Below are 23338 nucleotides of genomic sequence, written 5' to 3'. Positions count from 1 at the left end.
TCAGTTGCCTTTCATTCTTAATACATGACCAATCCTTCCCCCATTTGGTCTTACATTATAATCTTACATTATATCTTATACATTACAAATATAATTTCATGTGTATAAATGGAGTAGCTAGATGGCACGTGGATAAAGCAGAATCAAGAAGTCCTGAGTTCAAATATGACTTCAGTCACTTTCTAGCTGTGTGACTCTGGGCTAGTGACTTAACCCTGTTTGTCTCAGTTTCCTAATTTGTAAAATGAACCTGAGAAGGAAATGGTAAACCCTTCCAGTGTCTCTGCCAAGAAAACTCCAAATGGAATTACAAAGAGTTGAACATGAGTGAAATGACTCAATACAGACAACAAGTTAGACTCAGGCTTGGATATAAGTAGGAAGATGACATTTGGGCAACTGCAGATCTTTTAATGATTTCATACTGCTCACTGCCACAAAAAATCCTTTTTTAGGATCAGAGATATAGAGCTGAAAAGAACTTCAGAGGCCATGCTGTCCAAACTCCACATTTTACAGATGTGGAAACAGATCAGAGGGAAAAAAGTAAATTGCCTAAAGTGACATAGGGGATGTCAGAAATAGAATTTTAATCCCTTTTCCTCAAATTCCAGAACCTGATTTTTCTACTGTACCAAACATCTCCCTCTTTATAATCACTCATTTCACCTGGTGATGTTATATGGGTACACATCAGAGAACTTCATACTTATATTACTAAATCTGGGTTTTAAACTGGCTCATATGAGAGTTACCCTAAAAACCTGACATCTTCAAAGGCTTCCAGATTTGTAAAATACTTCAATACATTAGGTCATTTTTAGCCTCTTAACATTCTTTTTTGAGATAGATACTACACTGTCATTACAACCATTTTACATGTGAGGAACTGAGAGTGAATCTTTGTACAATATAATTTACAAGTAAAAACTAATATCGATTTAAGACAAAAGTTATCAGGTAAAGAGAAATCCTCTACATGTCATTCTTCCATTCAGTAGTCTCTAGTGGCTTCCTATTGTCTCTAGGATCAAATACAACTATCCTTCCACACTGAGGTGGTTAGGGGTGAGGTGCCCCCAAGATCCGGAAAACCCATGTGAAATTTTGTGGCGCTCCTTTTGAACTAGATTTGAAGTTTGAATTTTTTTTTTCTTTTTCTTGTATGGGTGTTTCAGTACCTTATTGTAAAATTTGAGTGAAGTGTTTTTGTCTCATCTCCTGACCTTCAAATATTGTCTGAGCCTCTGCAAAATTCCCCCCAAATTCCCATTTAATTTGTTATGCCTCAAAAGCACAATGGGGAGTCATGATGTGGAAGGGATGTACATGTATAAAGTCTTTTGTGGAGATTTTAAAACACTTCAATCACCTTGTTCCAACCCTCTGGGTTTATTACATATTACCTCACACACACACTGTGTGACCCCAAGTCAATCTAGCCTTCTGTCTATCCCTCACAAATAAGATTTCTTTCTCCTAATTTTCTCTTTTTACAGTGATCTGCCCTCATTTCTAGAATGTACTCTTTTCTTACCATAGTATCCCTTTCTTCAACCAAGACACAGTTCAAATATCACCTTCTCTATAAAGCCTTTAAAGATGCCCTCAAGTGCTGTTCTCCCTCCTCAAAATATTTTCTTTATATTTATTCTGCCTATGCTTATGCATGTTCTTGTTGTCTCTTCCATTAAAATGCAAGCTTCTGAGTAAGGACTGTTTTATTCATATTTGGACCCACAGTGCCCTGCAGTGTCTGTCACATAGCAGGCAATTAATAAGTTTTTCTGAGATAAAAGGAGTACCCTGGCTCTACCTACATTTCAAGGATGATTACTATCAAGAAATTCTTTTTGCCAAAAGGAATGGGACCTCTTGGAAGAGTTGTACCCATTGTTAGAGATCCAATGATATAGGTCAAAGATAAGAGACTAAACTAAAAGCAAGGAAATGTATTCTCATGCTACAGAAGATGATTCTGATAACAGCTTAAGTTTCCTAAGATACAGACTTAATTTTTATAATTTTTCAGCCCGTTACAGTTAACCAATAGCATTTTTCAACAAATCTTTCACAGGAAAGGAAAAGATAGTGAACAGGAAATCAGCCAAAGGGAAAAATTGGGTTCTGGGAGAATAGTTGCCATGTCTTTGTCAGGATTTGTTTTTAGAAGGAGAAGAGATTTCCTGTTCAAGCATGGGAGACAAGAGGAAGTGACTAAAGCAGGGGTTCTCAAACTACGGCCCGTGGGCCAGATGCGCCTGCTGAGGACGTTTATGCGCCCACCGGGTTATGGCAAACCGGCTGAGGGGCGGAGACAGAGTGTGAGCTTTTGTTTTTATTGTAGTCCGGCTTCCCTCAGTCTGAGGGACAGTGAACTGGCCCTGTTTAAAAAGTTTGAGGACCACTGGGATAATTCGGAAGACAAAATAAAAGTGTTAAGAATTTTAGACTGGATGGACCACAGAGGGAGATGAATAGTTATTACAACAATGAAACCTTCCATTTTTATCATGTCCTAATATAGTTAAGAAAGATAAGTGTAATTCCCTCTTTTAATTACTTCCTATTATTTCCTATATAGCTTACTTTGTATATATTTATTTACATGTTGTCTCCACTAGATTGTGAGCTCCTTGAGGGCAGGGACTAAATAAATATTTATTGATCTCCTTCAATAATGATTAGGGACACTTTTTTTAAACCTCTTTCCTGAATTATTTTTTTAAAATGACATTTTAATTACATTGCAAAATAATCTAAAACATTTTTTAAAAGTTTTGCGTTCCAAATTCTATCCCTTCCATCTTCCCACCATGGTAAGCAATCAGGCAGGTGATATATATGTTCAGTCATGTAAAATGCTTCCATATTAGTCACTTTATGGCAGCACACTCAAAGAAGGGGGGAAAGAAAGGAAAAGAGCACAAAGGGGGAATAGTATGCTTTAGTCTGTAGTCAAAGGCGATAAATAGCATTTTTCATCATGAAGACTTTGGAATTGTCTTGTTTTATTGTATTGCTGAGAATAGCTAGTCCAGTTACTGGTTATTAACGATTGGCATAATATTGCTGTGACTGTGTACGATATTCTCCAGTTCTGCTCACTTCTTTCTGTACCAGTTAATACAAGTCTTTCTAGGTTTTTCTGAAATCATTTCTTACAGCATGATGATATTCTATCATAATCATATTTAGTCATTCCTCCTTGCCACCACAAATATCTTTGTATAGATAGTTATTTCCCCTTTTTTTTCATCTCTTTGGGTGACAGACCTAGTATTCCTGGGTCAAAGGGTATTGCGCAGCTCTGGAAAGCTTGGATAAGTTCGCAACTCCCACGGGGGGTTATTAGATTGGGGACTTTTAAGCCTCAAGGTCGGGGGCATCAGTCCATGCAGGTCTTATGAAATAACTGTGGTTTGTTTTATCCCTGCTTTACCGGTCGTTCTCCATCTATTTCACTTTCTGGCCATCCTGCTCGCTGGTTTTTCAGACTCTTGTCTCTCAGCGGCTCAGGCTTCCTTCCAAGCTCAGCTATAATAATGGCATTTTTTAGAGGTCTTGGGGATCTCCCCATCTTCCCCTGTCTCTGAAATCGCCTTTAATTTATATGTGTATTTATGTATTCTTTATAGCCCGACAGGTGAGTTTGGATGTGGGAGGCAGGCAGCTGGACCGGGTCATTAAATCCCACCTCAGACAGCCACCAGCTATGTAACTCTGGATCACTTAACCGCTCCGTGCCTCAGTTTCCTCATCTGTAAAATGGGGGGTATCCAGCTGAAAACACCGGATCCCATGAATCACCCGTCCGCTGTGTGTCTGGGAAAATGGAAACAGTAATGACTGAAACTCAAATTCTCACGGGATGGATGGATTGGAGGAAAGGGAAGTGAGGTGGGGAATGAGGAGGAAGGCAGAAGGAGAGCAGGAAAAATGGAGGGGGGGGAAGGGAAGAGGGAAGAAGACGGAGAAAGGGAGGAAAGAGGAAGGTGGGAGAGGGAGAAGGGGAAGAACGGCGGAGTGGAGAGAGGTGGAAGAGAGAAAGGGAGAGAAGGGCAGGGGGAAAGCGGAGAAAGAAACGGAGATAAGGAAAAAAGAGCGGGGGAAGAAGTGAAAGGAAGATGGGAGAGGGGGAAGAGAAATGGAGGGAGAGAAGGAGAGGGAGGGGGAGAAAAGAAGGGGTGAAGAGGGAGAAGGAAGAGGAAAGAGAGAAGGTGAAAGAGGGAAAAGGGAGAAAGGCGGAAGGAAAAGGAAGGAAGAAAGAGGGGAAAGTGGATGGGGGAGAGGAAGAGAAATGAGAGAAGAGATGGGGGAAGGGAGAGGCAGACAGGAGTGAGACGTTTCCGCGGCAGCCGCTAGGACTGGGGGGGTTGGGGGGGGGGGGAAGGAGGCCCCGCGGCCCACCGAGCCTCGGGCAGCTGGACGCCGGGCGCGGAGGAGCGCAGGGCCCGTCCCGCCTCGGCCCGGGCGCACCTGCAGCGCCGCGGAACCCGAGCGCAGGTGGGAGCGGTTTTCCGGAGCGTGGGGGGAGCGCTTAAATTCGCACACCGGAAGGGCGGCCCGAGCCGGCGTGCGTGGAGCGCGGACTGCGGAGCGAGGCCGGTAGAGGCGCTGCCGGGCGGCGGGGCCGGCGGTGAGTGGGGAGGCCCGGGCGGGCGGGCTGGGCGGCCGGGGCGGGGAGGGCCCCGCAGCTGCGGCGGGCGGGGCGTGGGTCCGGCCGGGCCCAGCTCCGGGGGAGCCGCCTCATCGGACCTGTCAGGCGAGGGTGCCGCCCGGTCGGAGCCGGCGTGGACCGAGCCTTGGTCCTCCTTCACATCCAGGACCTTAAACCGTCCTGACGCCGGACACGTGTCCGGACGAAAAATAGTCCGAGCCGTCTGCCGGGAGCTGACGGAGAATCGCGGACGCGTCCGCGCCGCCCACGTGGCACTTTCCATCCCGAGTCTCGGGGGTCTGGCACGTTTCCAGCACTCACTACTGAAGGGGCCGAGGGCGTCTCCAACCGGAGCGAATGAATGAATGCTACCACCTCACTTTGGTGCAGCACTTTCCTCCTCCGCTGCTGCCTCCCCCGCGCTCCCGTGAGACCGGCAGGATAGGGAGTGCTCCCTCTACCCATACGGAAACCGAGCTAGTAACTGTAGAGCTGGGGCTGGAGCCCTCGTCTTAGAGTAGTGAGCCCTCCTACAGTGACTCCCAGAGCCGCTCCGCCGCGGGCTCAGGCCCGTCTTGCGTCTGTTTCATCCTCTGCTTCTAGTCCATAGGAGGATGTCAGGACATGGCAGGGACGGAAGCTCCTCGCAGCGGAGCCAGGTGTTCGCGAACTAAAGTGATGGGTCCGACTGCTTAAAATGAAGGAATTGGGGGATACACCACCAGAGTTGGGTCAAGATTTCTGTGTCCCAATGTCAGTGAACATTAGCCGATAGTGACCCCGCTGCTTGTTTCTATGTGCTCATCCGGCTCTAGGAAGACCCTTCCGAATTCAGGAACGGCTGCATCGATTCGTGCCCTCATAGTGTCCGTCCTTTTCTGTCTTAAATGAGAGAGCCGTGAGCCAGGAGCTAGTGCTCCTCTAGCTATGTCAGTCCCCACGTGTCAGAATCTGAGGCGAACCCAGGGTGAGGCCTTCCGGGACCGTGAAACCCAAACTCTCTCTCCTTTTTAATAGTTTTTGTTTACCAGATATATGCAGGGGTAATTTTACAACCTTATCCCTTGCACTCCCTTCTGTTCTGAATTTCCCCTCCCCCCAGATGGCAGGCAGTCCCATACATGTTAAATGTGGTATAGTGTATCCTAGGTAACATCTCTTCTCTCATCCAAATCATTGACAGAAATGTGAAATATCCCAGGCCCGAGCAGATCTATTTGAACCCTCCTGCCATGTTTACACCGGACCTTTAGCCGTTCAGCCCAATCGGGGTCTGACTATTATTATTTAATTTATATCTCTCCATACTTTCCCAAAAGCTTTCCTAAAATCCGGGTTAACTGTTATCTGCTCCATTTTTCTCATCTGCTAGTTTAGTAGTTTGTCAGAAAAGGAAATAAGGTTCGTTTGGTATGATCTATTATTGAGGAACATTTCACTTTCCAGATGTTTCCCAATCCTTTGGTTATTTCTAGAATTTTCCCAGGAATTGAAGCTAAGCTCACTTAGTTTTGCAAATTGTGTTATCTTCCCTTTTTTGAAGATCAGAGCATTTACCCTTTTCTGGTCATCTCTTTTTTTCATGACCTTTCAGTTATTACTGACACTGCCAGTTCTCTTACCCAAAGATGTAATTCATCTGGATCAATTCTTGATAGGGAGGAAAATGCAGAAACGCCTTGACATCTAAGTGGCTCAATCCTGGACCCTCACCCTAAACTAAGTTTTTGTTTTGTTTTTTTTCTCCCCTGAGGCTGGGGTTAAGTGACTTGCCCAGGGTCACACAGCTAGGAAGTGTTAAGTGTCTGAGACCACATTTGAACTCAGGTCCTCCTGAATTCAGGGCTGGTGCTCTCTCCACTGCGCCACCTAGCTGCCCCAAACTAACTTTTCTTGAAATTTGACCAAAGAATTGAATGCTCACCTAGGTTTGGCTCAATAGAGACAGAACTTAATCTTGGGCACTTCCCTAGGCTAAAGACAACTCAAATTTTTTTTTACTTCAGTTGTAAGATATATATCTTTGAGTGCCAAGCATTCTTGTTTGTTCATTTGCCATTTTCAGCTCTCCCTTACCTCAAACTACTACTCTTTTGCAACATGAAGTCAGTGTGAATGGCTAAAGTGGAGACTATATTTGTTCCTGCTAAGCCTTCCTTATTAAGTAATATTGAACCAATGGTAACAAAAAGGAAGAGCTTCTTACTTTAGTCTGAACTCATGCACAGGTGCTGTTCAGCCTACTTAAAGACTTATCTATAGACCTCAGGTCATCCATATCTTTTCAGACTTCGGCACTGCTAGACTTTTAAGCATCAAGGATCCTCTACAACCCCACGGGGGATCTTGTAAACAAATGCGGGGGTCACAAAATGATTTATTTTTAGTTATACTTGATTTATATCTATATACCGGGGGTCATGTAAATATTTTTTCTGGTAAAAAGGGGTCATGAGTGGAAAGTTTAAGAAATCTTGCCCTAGAATAGGGGTTCTCAAACTACCGCCCCCTGAGGACGTTTATGCGCCCGCCCGGTTATGGCAGATGGGCTGAGGGGCGGAGACAGTGTGAGGTTTTGTTTTTACTATAGTCCGGCCTCCCACAGTCTGAGGGACAGTGAACTGGCCCCTATGTAAAAAGTGTGAGGACCCCGACTCTGGAAGAACATTTGTATAAAATGAGTGTTAGTAACAGGGAACAGGTTAATGTTAGAAATATTACAGTTTTCTAAATGCAGTTGAACCTATTCTCTTCATTCTGTTCATTTCTGGGTTTCAATTTATTATCCATATGAAGTTCCTATTCTAAATACATGTACTAACATGCAACCTTGCCTTCTGCCTAAATGCCATAATCTAGAGAAAAGGCATGTTTTGTTTTGTGTTGTTTTCCTTTTAATTCTTCCTTCATAGATTAATAATGCTGATATCTTTTGAATGGTGATGGATCATATTGAGGAGGACTGGCTTAACTAACACATTCAGCACTTTTCTCATTCTGAAGCGGATACACCTAGAGAACCTCTTCATTTCTGGGGAATCCTCCCATTTTATAGGGCATTTTTTAAAATCATGCCTTTGGCAAGCTTATTCTCCCTGATTTGTGCTTTGTTGGACACTGATTATCAGAAGGGCATTGGACCTCTATAGTTGCATTTATTATGGAATCTTATATGATTCTATAGAGAGAAAATATCTTATTGGAGGAAAATCTTTAAAGCTTCATTTTGATCCTCCAACTGAAGTCTGCAATTAAGGGACTATAAAGATGACCTGCTGTAGACTTTTTTTTTTTTTTTTTTTTTTGAAAGGTTATCTGTTCCCTTCTCATAATTTCATCAAGGATACCTTGAAATGCATATAGATAGTTCTTATAAAAACTTTTTTATCAAGATGAGAAATTGAGCATGTGGGTTATCATTGTTAATGCCATCTTGATTGCCTTTTTTGGATATTAATATTGTCATTGATTTTTTTTTTCCCCATTCTTTCTGTGCCTTTTCCTTCTTGATGTATTTTATAAAATGATTGGTTAGGATCATAGAGTTGAAAGGGACTTTGTAGGCCATTCCAACCCCCTCATGGTATAAATGAAGATATTGATATGCAGAGAAATTAATTGATTTACCAGAATTATACAATTAGTTATGGAACTAAGATTTGAATCCAAATTGACTCTGACTCCAAATCCCACCTTGAAAAAGTTGATTTTTCAAGCCTGTCTTTCCCAGTCAATCCACTGTTTCTAATTTAAACTATATTCCCTCTCACTCACTCATCCCTGTATCTGGAAATGTCTATATAATTTGTTCAGTCAATAAGCATTTATTTGCTAAGTTCTGGGGATGCAGGAACAAAATTGAAATGCTTCTTGCTTGGCAGAAGCAGCTAAGTGACACAGTGAGAACACTGGACCTACAACCAAGAAAACTTAAGTTCAAATCTCGTCTCACACACTTACTTTTTGAGTCTCCTTGATCAGTTGTAAAATGAAAATTATAATACTATCTCTAAAAGTTGTTGTACATATTGGATTAGATAATTTTAAAGCACTTGGGATGGTACCTGGCACTTAGTACACATTTTTAAATGTATTCATTCTTATTAAAAACACTAGAGAACACAGGAATAAATAGTTTTCCTTAAAATGATAAGCAGCATCTATCTAAAACCATCGGCAAGTATTATTTGTAAAGGGGAGATGATGGACGCATTCCCAGTAAGATCAGGGGTAAAATGCTTGTTCCCTTCAAGGTGCTTACCTTCCAGATTGGAAACTTCAGTTTAATTGTGGGACAACAATCTGACTTGCCTGAGTAGGATTCCTCTAAGTGAGCTTATAAATATCCAAATTATCCAGCAGCATGGAATAGGAATTTGAGATCATGATGAACTTCTTTCTCTTGCCATTCCCTGAAGTCTATTGTTCCCAAAATTCCCTGATGGAATCTTGGTTGTTTCCTGATTGTGCCCTGCCCAGTCCCATTTTGGAGATATCAGTTCCAATTCTGAGCTCTGGAAATCATTGTGTTGGCCTAGTTTGGACTCCTTAGGCCTTGGCTATCACTGGGCTGCTTTTGAGGATTGATTTATCCTAGTTTAGAGAAATGCTCAATATCTTTTATTTGTTGGCCCTGCCTCTCTTCCATCTTCTCTTCTGTGGGCCTAGTGCCTAACTTATGTCCTCTTCTCTTAAAGGTGTTGAATGAAAGAACATGGCTGGGTTTTTTCAGTTCTTTGTGAAGCCTCTTATTCCAAGCAACAGGCCCTGAATGCTTTTATGATTCTGGTTCCTTTGGGCAAATTTCCTTTGTGTTACTTAGGTTGGCTTGCCCCTTCTTTCTAGCTATATATTCTTAAGTAATCTATTCTCTTGTGTTCCAAAGAAGGGTCTGGGATAAATATCCACTATCATTCATTATAGAGATAAAAAGTTCTAAGATATTAACAATATTTGTTCCATTTTCCACCTAGTTATCTTCCTGTCAGCATCTATTGACTGCTTTTGGGGGGAATATTAAAGGCTTCAACCAAAATCTGTTGAATTGTTTCGCCCATAGTACTTTTCACAGTTTGGGAGAAAATTCTGCTTATATATCAGGTAGAGGACTAAGAAGATTAGTGACCAGTAATTAACTGGAGACAATATCCTAAAAAAAGAGCTACAAAAAACCATTTTCTTAGATGAACATATACATGCACAAAGTGCAGATAACATAGAATATGAACTCTTTAAAACTAATACAAGGAGTTAAATTCATCCTCATTGTTTCAGTGAGATTTGGTGGAATGAAATTCATGACTGGGAAATGGCTCTAGAAGGGTTCTTTTTAATTAGGAACAGAGTATATGTTGAATAAGAAGAGACGTTATTGTGAAGAACATTTGGATGAGAATCTGTGGAGGAATGAACAAGTAATTTTTTTGTGTGTATATGTGAGTATACTCTAGACCATTTGTACAGAAGGAGATAAATTCAGAATTTGGGAAACTTTATAAACCTCTCATGGAGTTGTGGTGTTGTAAGGCTGAGGAACTTTACATATTAGGAGATCTATTAAAGCAGGAATTCTTATACCGGGTCCCATTTGCTTAAAAAACTTTTTTGGAGTAATATTGCAATATAATAGGTTGTGTGTTTGAGACCGTTATTTTGAGATATGGTGCATGAGCTCATCAGAGTGCTGAAAGTTTAACAAAGTTTAAAAACTCTTGTACTAGAGTAAAAGCAGGATGCCTCATAAATTCTTTCACTTGTCTTACTAATAATTTGATTCTTCAGAAAGTAGAAGAAAATACTTTAAATCCTTTAATGAGGCATCCTGTCCAGATAGAGGAATCTGATAATCTTGCTGTTTTTCTCTATCCTGGTCAAACCACATGTGGAGTATTGAGTTTTATTCTGGGCACCACATTTTAAAGATCATTTAGGAGGGCCATTTAGGAGAACTAGAGTATTACAAAATTACAGTAATCTAAGAAAGAAAAGTGCTTAAAGCCAAAGGGATTGCAGAAGAAATAAGTTCAGGATGAGATATTGTGGAAGAGTTTTTGATCAGACTTGCCAGCTGATTGTATTCTCTTAAGGAAAGAATCAAAAATTATTTGAGTGTTGGTAATTTTTTAAACAGAAGTCGGGAAGGTATAGATTTGGAGAAGATTAATTGATTTCTGAATATCTTGAGTGGGCTATCTGGGTGAAGATGCACATCAAGCAAAGATAAAAAAGAAAGAATAAAACAGGAGAAAAAAATATGAATATTATATGATTACCCTGGAGACCTTATGCTAATGCCTGCTCTTCATTTCCAGATTCTGGAAAACCAGCTGGCCTACTAGAGAAGATGACTCAACTTGTCAAAACCCTTCGGAACCATTGGAAGAAAACTACATTTGGTGCCTGCCTGTTGACTTGGGGAGGACATTGGCTGTATGGAAAACACTGGTAATTACCTGATTTTCTTTTTTGGAAAAAATAAAAAAATTTTAAAAAAAGATGGTATAATGAAACTAATTAAAACCTTGTGCACTTTCTGTTCTAAATTTGAGTTTTTTTAAAGTTCTTTTTGTAACTAGAGGTTACAGGAAACTAGAATTATCAATAAGTCATTGTCTAAAGGATAAAGAACAGAAGGGCTGGGTTTTTTTGCATTCTAGAAAGGGAAAATTGTCAAGAGTAGTTTCCTATGATGGGGAAAAATCTAGGGTTAGGAATTTTCTAGAGTTTTAGATAATAAATGGATGCCAATAAGCTTGTAGCTCCTTAACCTCATTTTTCTGTTCCTTTGGGACTTCTTATCATTCTGCCCCTCCTAGTCCATTAGCTTTCTAAATAACAATTGATTCCCTTGCAGCCTTGATTCTTTGTTCAATTTGTATACTTCTCTTCTGTCCTTATTCCACCCCTGGTTGGGCGACCCTTCCCAGTTCACCCCAGTATGCTGCTATTTTCTACCTTCCTTTTGGATGGTATGTTGGTGGAGAAAGATGCAAATCTGTCCCATTCAAATTCTGTGACCCTTTATGCTGCTCCCCAGTCCTTCTTATTGGTTCTCTGGCAGTTTGCTCAATAGCTATTCTAGATTCTCTCTACTGTGTTCATTTTTTCCTACATAGAAGCATAGTCCGGATTATCCTTGAGCAACAGTCATCTCTGTGGCTTCTGTGACAAATAGTCTTTGTGTTGTAGACTTCACTATATTCCTATGCACTCTGCATATATCTTATTTTGAAGTGAAGAAGCAAAATGGGAACAAATACAATATTTAAAATGAAGTAAAATTAAATCAACAAACTTACCAGTATTTTAATGGGAACTATGGGCCTGCTTTTGGCTAATGAGATGGTCATTGTCTGGTTCCATATTTGTCACTGCTAGTCTTAACAAGTGATATAAATGTGCATCCATTAGTCTTGATCTGGTTGGAGATTTCAAATGTTTCATTCTGAAAAAGTCTGTTCACAGCCAAAGGTGGTTGCCATTTTGAGTGCATGGTTCCTGAGATGAGGATATGTCTCAGAGGGGAGAGATGCATAGAAATTATGAAGGCTGCTTGACTTGAATGCGTCTTTCAGAGAGACACAATTCAGCCAGTTCCATTTGATAAATTGTATCCACATTTTCAATGTCAATAGAAAATGGGTTATGGAAAAGCTGTATGTCCTGTTAGTGGAGATGAAGCTCTTTAAATCTAAATTGGAATTCCTTTTGCAATTTTTCCAATGAGTCCACACATTTTGTTTGGGAATGCAATCAGCGGTTTTTCTGCTAATAGATTTTGAGTTGTGGGGAGATGGCAGAAGTTTTCTTCCTTCACTTGTTTGATGAGGAGGCCTAATTTTACTTCAAATACTTTGACATGTGATTGCATATCACCGATGAGCTTCCCCTTTCCTTGAAGTTGCATATTGAAATTGTTGAGTAGCTCTGTTACATCTGTCAGAAAGGCAAGGTGCCATTTCCATTCTGCATCATTGAGCTCTGGTACTTTTTTGTTTTTTGAAAGCAGAAAAGTTGTAATCTGTGAAAGTAAGTCATAGAAACGTTTCAAAACTCTCCCTTGACTCAGCCAATGCACTTCTGTGTGATATAGAACATCTTCATACTCAACATTTAGCTCAAACAGAAATTCCTGAAATTGATTTATTGCACTAGCTCTAATGAAGTTAACACAAGATACCACAATTTTCATAACAGAGTCCCACTTCAGTGATTTACTACACAGCACTTGTTGGTGGATGAGGCAGTGTATGGCTATTGGATGAGAATGAGAATGGTTATTCCAATACATTCTCATTCCTTAAAATCATGCATTCCTCTTTCCTTTTTCCTTCAAAATCTCTAAGATTCACACTATATAGGGGAATAACTCAAAATCCCCAAAACTCATACATGTCCAGCAGGGATGGATTTAAAGTATAATTCAGGCTAACAAATAAAACAGTCCCAGAGTTTGAAAGAGAAAAGAAACGCTTTTAAGAATGGACTTGCCAGAGAGTTGGTGGGTGGAGAGGGATTGGAATTCAGCTAATCTATTCGGAGTACAGGTGCTGAAACTGAAGCACTTTTCTCAAACCCAATGTGTCTCTGCATTTTACAGGAGGTTCTCTAGGCATGGAGGATGGAAGCTGACCCACAAGCCCGAAAATTTTCCATTTCTATAGCTTAACCTGATCAGACATCTCTGTCAGATTCCACAAATGCTCCCTTGTCTCTGTACAGGAGACTATTTGTCCAAAACCAGGAATTCATTTGCACCCAGCATCCCTGAGCCAAACGATCGTCAGAGCTTTCTAGCTCTTGCAGTTCAGGCCACTGTTTCGCGGTATTTTTTGAACTGCCCCCCGCTATAGAACGGTACTATGTTGGGCTTGTTTCAGTGAAAACCTCGTGAGAGGGCCAGTGAATAGGGCAGGGTGGCAAGAGGTGTATTCTCCATTCGGTAGCTCCTCGCCTAACTCTAGACAGCATTCATATTCTATAGGCCCTGGATTCCTGAGGTATCAGGGAGCAGGTATAGAACAGAAAACAAATCTAGAGAGAGCTTGAGAAAAAGACAACAGAAAAGACAGACGTCTTTCCTAAAGGTTTAATTTGATTTGGAATTTTATTCCCCAGCCATCATTCTAAAGTTTCTTTTTTTCAGTCTGGCCAGGACTGGCTTAGAAACTTTTAATTGTTGGCAGGGGCATAGAGTGCCAATTGAGAAAAATAGGAGAGTGAGAGAGAGAGACATAGCTGAATTCCAGTAGATAGTTAGGCTATTTATCTCTCCAGGAGCAAGCGGCAAAGTACCATTTTAAAAGTTAATGGAAAACTTTTTCTAGAAATATTTAAGATTGAGTCCCCAAATCTCCCCACTGTACCCCAAGAAGGAGACAGGATGGGAGCATTTAAATGGCAGGTTGCTAAACCATATGGGAGAGGTCTGAAAAAGGCCTTGAGTTCTGTAATCCCCACTTCATGGGGGAGGGGGAGGGGGAGGAAAGTCCAGAGCAAGGGTGGGGGAGGAGATGCCATCTTACCCAGTGCATTTCATCCCGAATAGCGAGGGCTTCTCTGCTGAGGGCGGGGCAGCTCATCCAAGTCCCCCAAATCTTTCTGGAAGAGCAAGACCTGAAGGGGAGACCGCTTGACCCTGTCCAGGAGGGAGCAGCAGCCGGGCAGAGACATATCTCCAAGCACACCCCAATTCACCTTTCTCCTCAGTGGCTACAACCTGGGCTTGAGAGGGGCTCAAACACAGATTTCTCTTCCAGAACAGATCCAAAGGGAGTGGCGGTCTGGGATTCCCAAGAGGGGTGGGGTCCTCAGAAGGCCATGTGGTTGGGGGGGAGGGTGAAAAAGAGACGATTACTCCAGAGTCCAGAGGCCTGAGGGCTAGTTTTCTGGAGAAAGAAAAAAAGGATTAAAAATGCCTTGAAATACAAAAGAAGGTCTTTTGTCTCTGGTAGCAGCCTTCTCCAAACCCAGCATCTGCTAAGGAAGAATTTTAGAGGTAGATGTGTCTAGATAGTGGACTGGTAAAAGCTTTTAGTTTTCCAAATGCTTGCAGGCTCTCTCTTATCTCTAGTGACTGAGAGTGAGACAAAAGGAAACCTTTTGTCAATCACAGCAATTCGTAAAGAATTGTGCCCGAGCATAGAGCTTTAACCACGATCCAGGCCTGAAGTGGCTTGGATGTCCACTGCAAAATAGGAAAAGAAAAAATCTTTTACCTTGTCCACAATTCTGTTCAGTATCTAAATTATGTCTAGTTTTTGAGGATTTTTGTCAGAGAACCAAATGATGAGGTATAACCAAATGTTGAGGTTGCTACCTCAATAAAATTAGGATTAATTGAGGTCTAGTGGCAGGTTTGGGGTACAGGGAGTCACATGGAGCTCCCCTGCAACCCTTTTGGATTTGGCGCAAGGATACAAAGTTAAATGAGTTCTAGCGGTGGCAAGAGTCCCCTGTAAATGAATTTACGGCCCCAAAACCTAGATTGATAAAAAGAGGTTTATTGAAGGGTTTGGAAGTAAGGTTAAAGTCTGGTTAGTAAAAGGTATTAGAGAGAGGAAGAAATACACCAAAAGTGGTGGACAGAGTCTGTGATGCAAAGCATGGTGCTTGCATGTTTCAACTCTCTGCCCAGAGATGATTCCAGTTTGGCTCTTTTATTTACTTGAAGGGGCCTAGGGTGGAGCCCAGGTTGATTCCTCCAGGGCCAGAACCCATCAGGTGGGGGTTGGGCTACCTGAGCAGATCATTAGAATGGGGGCTGGGTACAGTCCAAACTGGCTCAGATCTGGATCTCTCCTCTTGGAATACAAAAGGGTGGTTTTGACCAGATCATGTAAATCAAAGGTCAGTCCCAAAGGAAGTTGGAGATCAGAAAAGGAATCTTAAAGGGGGCTACGCCCGCATCAGTTTGACTAATAATTTCTTCCCTGTTTCACTGTACTCAACTGTGAGTGTGTGTGTGTGTATGTGTGTGCGTGCGCGCGCACGCATTGTTCCCTTCTTTAACTATTTCAGGTATATCTTAGGTTTCTGTATTCTGCCCCCTTGCAGTCCCTGTTTATGTGTAATAGAATTTTTTCCTTCTTCCTCTTCCTTTTTCCCTCTCCCAGTCCATTCCTCTTCTGTATTCTTCACTTGAGATTATCCAAACACAATAGAATCATCTGGGCCCTTTGTCTGATTAAATCCTGTCTTTGTTACCCTGGATGATAAATAAATTCCGAAGAGTTATGTTTAACTCTCCATTTAAGAATGGAAACAGTTTGATATTTAGTTTCTTATGATTTTCATTCATATTTGTCTTTTTAAGTTTCTCTTGACCCCTGTGTTTATATATCATTTTCAACCTACCTCTGAGCTTTTTATTAGGAATGTTTGAAATTTCTCTATTTAATTCAAGGTCATCTTTCCCTTCATAGGATTATACTCAGTTTTGATGGATAGGTTTTTCTTCTGGAATGTAATGTTCCAAGTTTTCCACTCCTGACTAATAAATTTTGTTTCCTAATTGTGGTTCATTGGTATTTTAATCATTTCTTCTGGCTGCGTCAAAAATTTTTCCTTGACTCAGAGCTTTGAGTTTTGAGTATAATAGTCCTGGAAATGTTCATGTAGGGGTATCTTTTAGAAGGTAACTGGTAGATTCTTTTAATTTCATTTTGCCCTCTGGTTCTGAGATAAATGTGGACAATTGTTATTTGTGTTTCTTAGAATAATATATTAGGGTTGTCCCCCACCCCCCCTTGGCTTTTGAGTAGTCATATATATTTTCTAGGTCAAGTTATTTTTATTATGAGATTTTCTTCTTTTTTTTTTTTTTTTTTTTTCAGTCTTTTGGCTTTGTTTTATTATTTCTTGATGTTTCATGGAGTCAATTAGGTTCTTTATCTACTTATCTTCCTCACTGTCTCCCCCGCCCCCACATACAGATACACCTACTTCTACCATGCCTACCCTACTCTGACAAAACTTTGCCTTTGAAATCCTATTCATGCTTCAAGACCCAACTCAAATGGCTCTTTCTGAATGAAACCTTTGCTGACTTTTTTCCCTGTCAGAATTTTTTCTTCTACCAAAATCAGTTGAAAGTAATAACAGTTCTCATCTGCATAATACCTTAAGATTTACAAAATTCTACTTTCCTAACATTCTCATTGGACTTTCATAACAGTGCTGTGAAGTCTGTACTATAAGTGTTACCCCATTTTATAGAGTTGTTATATGATCACCCATGAAATAAATGTCAGAGACTTTGAACCCAATTTTTCTGACTCTTAAGTCCAGCATTTTATTAGTTCAGATTTTGTAGCTTTCATTTCCATGAGGCAGACATTTTCATTTTTTTGTCCCTATTAGGTACTCATACAGTGTCTGACACATTGAAGATATTTAACACATGCTTTTTGAATGAATGGTTTGCATATTGAGTTTTGTAAGAATAGAGACTGTGTGTGGGGTACTGTTAGATGGCACAGTGGATAGAGTGCCTGCCCTGGAGTCAGGAGGATCCAAGTGCAAATCTAGCCTCAGACATTTGTACTTAGTAGCTATGTGATCCCGAGTAAGTTATGTAACCCAGATTGCCTTTGAGTGCTTGCTGACTTCCTGCTTCCTCCCTCCCCCCCAAAAAAAGAAAAAAAGAATAGAGACAGGATGGTATCTCTCTCTGTATCTGTAGTGTACAGCCTTCTTAAAACATAGTCTAAGAGATGCTAAGTAAATGTCGGAATGAAAATAAACACTATTATGTAGCAAAGTCCTTGGCTCAATCTTGTAGTTTCAGTAAAGGTGAAAGTAGAAGAATGCATTTCTTAGAGATGTTGCATTCATTTATTCACTAAATATTTATTGACTATCTGCTGTGTTCAAAGCTTTGTGCTTAGAGGCAGAAGAGAATTCAAAGAAGGAAAAGACTTGATTGCATCTCTTCAACTTATGTCTCCATGGGGAGTTAAGATTCATATACCAGAATACAAGTGGTATATACTATCACCTATGGATATGATAGAAACTAACATATATAGAAGTATGGGGAAGAGGAAGATTACTTCCGGCACTGGGGAGAAAAGAGCACAGAAAAGTTGGCATTGAAACTAGGCCTTTTCAACATGGATAGGACTTCAGAAAGGGCAACATAAGTAAAAGGATAATTTTGATGGAGAAAGTGAGTTGCATAAGGATTAGAGTAAGGAAGGTTCAGTGCTTATTTGGAAAAACCAGTTTTCTTAGAGTATAAGGTTAAAGAAACTGATGGAAAAATAGGTTGAGTCCACATTGTAGAAAAGTCTTAAAAGGGCCAGAATGAATTTGGATCTTCTTTGTGGGAACCCATTGAAGGTTTTTGAGCACTTCACTGTCATCACAATGGTGTTTTATTTAGCATCATTAATCTAGCTGTAATACATAAGTTAAATTGGAGCAGGGAAACATTAAGTCCCATTAATAATACTCTTGCAGTAGGCCTGATGTTTTAAAGGAGGAAAAAACGACTTGAACTAGCTGGTAAGAGTTGGAATAGCAGGGAAAAGATGCATTTGATAGATATTTAGAAAAAAAAGAATGAATAGAATTCAGTGACTGGTTTGACAGAAATAAAAGAAAGGGAGAAGACAAAATCTATTTGCATTCAGAGTGACTATGGGAGAATGATGATAACATTAACAGGAACAAGGAAGTTGGGAAGAGGAGTTGGCCTCTGGGGGAAGATGGTAACCTCAGTTTTAGACATGTTGAATTTGCCATGTGTTAGATTCAAGGTGAAATTATTATGCATGAGATAAATAGAACTAGATTTCTATTTTCTCTTTTAGGATAGATTAAATATTTAATGAAGGATTGAAGTTCAGGAATCGAGGTTTTGGGTTTCCTTTTGTTTTCTGGAATTTTCTACATTTTTGATAAAATGGGATATTTTAACATGACACCAGTTCAGATTAGACTCTGACTTTCTGGAATTAGCTATCTGTGGCATAGTTGGTTCATTTGCAACTGAAGGAAGGAAGATTTTTCCCCCTTTATGGATTTTCATCCTTTTAGATTTTATTGAACTTGAAAAAAAACATTTTATTTTGTTTTACCATTTTATCATTTTTATTCTTTTGCCATTTATCATTTCAAAGTTCATCTCTTTCTAGATTTGGAGTATTCATGGGGGCTATTTAAAATAGCACATTTGTTAGTAATTAAATAACATGACTGTCAAACTAGATTTGTTAGAAGTCAGACTTTTTAAAAGTGCAGTATACAGTTGTTATATTTCCTTTCCCCTTTCATTCCCTTTTCCAACTAATAGATGCTAATGAATCTAAAGCTTTTTTTGTTGTACCTTATCTTGGGGGACCTATGTATGTCATAGGTTGTCTGGTTGTGAAGGAGAACCTATTCTTTGGAAAGAATAGCAAGAGTTAGAAGCAGATCTGTCTCCTTGGAATGGGTCACAGCATGGTCTTTGTTAGTAGCTAAGTGCAGAGGAGAGGCAGAAAAACAAGATGCTATTGCTTACCAGGCAAGGTACAGGAAACTTGGGTTGTGATAAAAGCAGTTACCCACACCAAGGAGCTTGAGTCCTGCTATATGTTTTAATTCCTTGTTTTTCACAAAATTGGACCTGTACTTAGGAAGTTAATAAATGGGGGAAAAAAAGAATAGACATCTCCAGCTCTGCCTTTTCTACAAGTACACATCCTCAATTACCCTCTTACCAGTCCCTTAGTACTGCCTGGTCCCATTCTGCTTTTACCATAATAAAGCCTTTTTCTTTGAGAAACCAGTCTGGTCTCGAGGTGATTCTTACCCATCAAAGCTGCTCTCCTACTGTATCTTGACTAGGAAGCTTATATTCTAAAGGGATAAGTAGTATTCAGATTTTTCTCTTCAAGAAGATGATCAACAATAGCTGTGGGAGTCAGACCTTGTCTAGCCTTACTGTTTATTGTGGAGCCAAATGAATTGAGATAAATAACACTTTATATCACTTATCCATAGAAGTAGGTTCTGATGAAAATCTTTCTAATATAAATGCCTTTCATGAATAGGCTGCAAACAAATTGTCCACTTTTTGCTTTATTACATAAAGGAAGCGTAATGTCATGATTGTAGCAGGGGTTTGAGAAATATTTATTTAATAAATGCTTATTGATAGATAGTGGATGTAATCACTGACAGAAAAGAAAGAAGAGATTGCCTAAGCTGGCTGATACAACTAAATGATGGATGAAATGAAATGGTTGGATCAGATTTGGAGGGGAGAACAGCAAGGCAAGCAAAAGAAGTTTATGAATAAAGGAGCAAGGAGCAGAAAGATGAGAAGTAGTTCATAAGTTGCTGTAGGAAAATAGGTTACTGTAAAAACTACAAGTGAGAAGAACCTAGTAAATAATAGATCTGCCAAAGAAGTACAAAGAGAATTGAGTCGAGTCCTCCTATGTGGCATGAAAGTGGATTGTCTAAGGTTCAGAAAACCTTGCCTTCTCAGTGATAAAAGAATTTAGGCCTCATTATTGGGAAATCAATGGTGTCCCAGGCACAGAGCAAGTATGGTTATAGTAACATGAAGCCAGAATAAGAGAATGAGTCTGCAACAAACAATAAGGTACCATAAAGGGAGAAAAATAAAATGTGAACTTGAAGCAAGGGTTTTAAAACCAGAGTGTGAACTTATAAAAAAAAATTTTTTTTAGAGTAAGGAGAATGGCACCATTAGAGAAAAGGCACTATGAGGGAGAGAAAGAGAGAAAGTACCTTATGATGGGCTTAGTTCTGAAGCGAATTTATCAAAGATTTTCATCATAAGCAGATCCTTTATATGGGGAATGTATTCTTGGATATTTCTCAGGAAGACCCTGGAAATCAAGAGGGAGGAGTAAGGAGCCAGATGGAATCTATTTGCCTAAAGATATGCTAATCAACATCTCAAAAGGTTGTTTGAAGATACCCAGAGGTTGGGGGATTAACAGTTGGGATAGATGAAAAGTTTCTTTCTTGATATCTGGGAGAGCTAAATTCCTATCTAGATTGTCTCAAAGATTGTTGTGAATGTCTTTAAAGATGCTAACCAATCTGGTCTCTGACACTTAACACTTCGTAGCTATGGGATCCTGGGCAAGTCACTTAACCCCAGCCTCAGAAAAAAAAAAATAAAATAAAATAAAGATGCTAACCAGATTGGAGACTAGATGGATGAATTAACAATAAATAGACTTTTCACATTATACCAACAGGATCTTGGCTTCTTCCTGATCAGGGAAGATGTCCTATGCTGCGTATCCAATTTAAATATAGTATTCTTTAACATTTATTTTCAATAGTTCTTTTTTAATTGAAAAAGCAGATTCATACAGAAAATATTCTGTAGTATAGAAAATATTTAGTTGACCACAACTGTGAGAAATGTAAATGTCTGAAACAATAAGCCTTAAATAAGACATCATCATTCACCTGTTGGTAAGAATATTAATGGCAGACCAACTGTTTATAAGGAAAACCTCTAGAGTACAAGTCTGAAACATATACAGTAAAAATGGGTATCACATTTGTCAATAAGGATCAATTCTTCATCTCTACAATGCTCTAAAAAATGAAGTAGAGAAATGATACCATGGGAAAATTACATTAGATAACAAGAAATGCTTCTGTTGGTGAATATTATTCAATATTAGAATTGTTACTAAGTAGAGCTATAGTATTTTCTCCTTAAATGATCTTTAAAAAATTTGACTGGAATAATTTATGTGTGATCTGGTCTTGTAGACGTGCAAGCCAACATTATTCTATAGCATAAATTATGTGGAGTTCAGCATCAAAATGATATGGGCACCAGATGATGGTAGGCACGAAAATTTGGTGTTTGATCATGTGAAGAATTCCCAATGGCCATTCTCTTTGGCAAAAGGTAGATTTATTTAAGGAAGAGGTTACAGACAAAATAAAGGGATGCAATAGACACGGGGAATGGTAAATATGAAATGGAGTGGGAGAGCATATGAAATAGAGTTCCTCAGTGGAACTCACAATTACCCAGCAGAAAAGGAGCACCCCATGAGATTAGAGCATGCCCTTAGCTGGCAGGATATATCCTGAAGGGGACACAGCACCCTAAAAGAACTGTGAGCAGGAGAAAGGGGTTGGGAAGCCTAGTGGAGTTAGTAATTGGCATGGAGAAGGGTAAGGGGAAAGACCTCAAGGCAATTATGGCAGACTGACCCAAAGGAAAGCAGCAGCCATGGGATATGGCCTATAAGTAGGTTTTCTAGAGAAAATTTAACCTTGAGGGCATGAATGGGATTTCTGACAAGACCCCTACAGAGGGTAGGTCTTGGGTTTGACATAACTTGACTTACAGACTAGCTGATCTCCCCAGAGGTCCCCTTCATGGGACCATGAAACTAATCTGATCTCTATCAGTGCCTTCTCCTTGCCTACCCCAGGGATCAATTCTGTAGCTTGTCTCTGTCCAACAGACCATTCAGGACCTCATCATAAGTATCAGCAGCATATTGTTATGATCTATGCCATCTTGAAGGTAGATTGAAAGAACCAAAGTATTTGGTTGTCTTCCACTTGGTTCTCACTATACTTCCTGTTGTGCTATGATTATTTTGTGTTAATAGAAATTCTTACCTTGTAGTGAGAGTGATGGCTTCAAGAAAGTCTATTCTTTGGAAAGTATATCAGACAGATTGTCTACCATAACATAATTTATGAGTCTATAGAGCTCTGCCAGTATTAGCTCTAGTACCTGAAGAGATTATTCTTGTTTACTTGTATGATAGGAATTGTATGTAAATATCAAGTTCTCATCTTTAGAAACATTCAAGAAGACCATTCAAGAAGCCATCTTGAATGGCTCAGACATTTACTTGCAGAAGATAGAGCAAATGACTTCTTGAGGTCCTTCTTACCATATTAGAATTTAGTACTTTGTCTTTACATCCCCAGTATCTAGCATAATGCTTTGTATGTAGTAGTCGCTTTATCAATATTTATTGATTAATTGATATTACATTTTCCTGAAGAAGTAGTGAGCTGAAGCCATCCACCTGGCAAACTAACCCATATAATAAGAAGAAAGTCAGACTATTGAACTAGATACCAGCTGGCATTTGTAGTGATCTGGGAACATCCTTTTGTTAATGTGAGAAAATGGCAGGCATATTATATTTATATACTTGTGCAGACTTCCAGACATAGTATTAGAGTATTGGTATCTCTAATAAAAAATACCTGCTTGATTACTTGTTAGTGCTTTTTGTGCTCATATAAAGCACTTTGTAATAAAGATAGAAAAGATGAAGGCCACAGTTCTGCTACATTTTTCCACATATATTCTAGAAAAGATGTGTTTAGACTTCAGGTCTTCCAGCAAAGTCCAATATTGTCTGTAAAATGGGACCAGCCATATCTTTCCTATGGTGCTGAGCTATTTAATATCTGTTGCCTTAAGGATTAAGGAAAAAGATTTTTATAAGCACATGAGGTATTGCTACTCACTCTATCTTGGCTCAAGTCCAGAGAACAGGTAGTATTGCTACCTGGTTAATTTCATTACTACATTTTATGTCTCTGCCAGCTTCTTGACTTGAAGTTTTCACTTTCAGCAAATTGCTAAATTCAACTATAGATTTTTAAAGAAATTAATTTAAAAGTAGTTTTCAATTTTAAATTCTCAAATACAAA

General features: G+C 39.7%; 1 protein-coding gene across 2 annotated transcripts in view; it reads left to right on the top strand.

The window, feature by feature from the left end:
• The first annotated feature begins 4393 nt into the window (after positions 1-4393).
• AGK (acylglycerol kinase) overlaps positions 4394-23338 on the top strand; it is an 86018-nt gene continuing 67073 nt past the window's right edge. The window contains exons 1-2 of one of the 2 annotated variants that reach the window (XM_074267723.1): positions 4394-4639; positions 10972-11104. In XM_074267723.1, coding sequence (XP_074123824.1) covers positions 11004-11104 — 101 coding nt within the window. In that variant the 5' untranslated portion in view covers positions 4394-4639; positions 10972-11003. Of the gene's footprint in view, positions 4640-5240; positions 5628-10971; positions 11105-23338 lie in introns of those variants that run through there. The other variant, XM_074267722.1, reaches the window with a different exon arrangement.

This window comes from Sminthopsis crassicaudata, chromosome 5 (genome assembly GCF_048593235.1).
Source record: "Sminthopsis crassicaudata isolate SCR6 chromosome 5, ASM4859323v1, whole genome shotgun sequence".
Lineage (NCBI taxonomy): Eukaryota > Metazoa > Chordata > Mammalia > Dasyuromorphia > Dasyuridae > Sminthopsis > Sminthopsis crassicaudata.
This window is presented reverse-complemented; position numbering and strand designations above follow the sequence as displayed.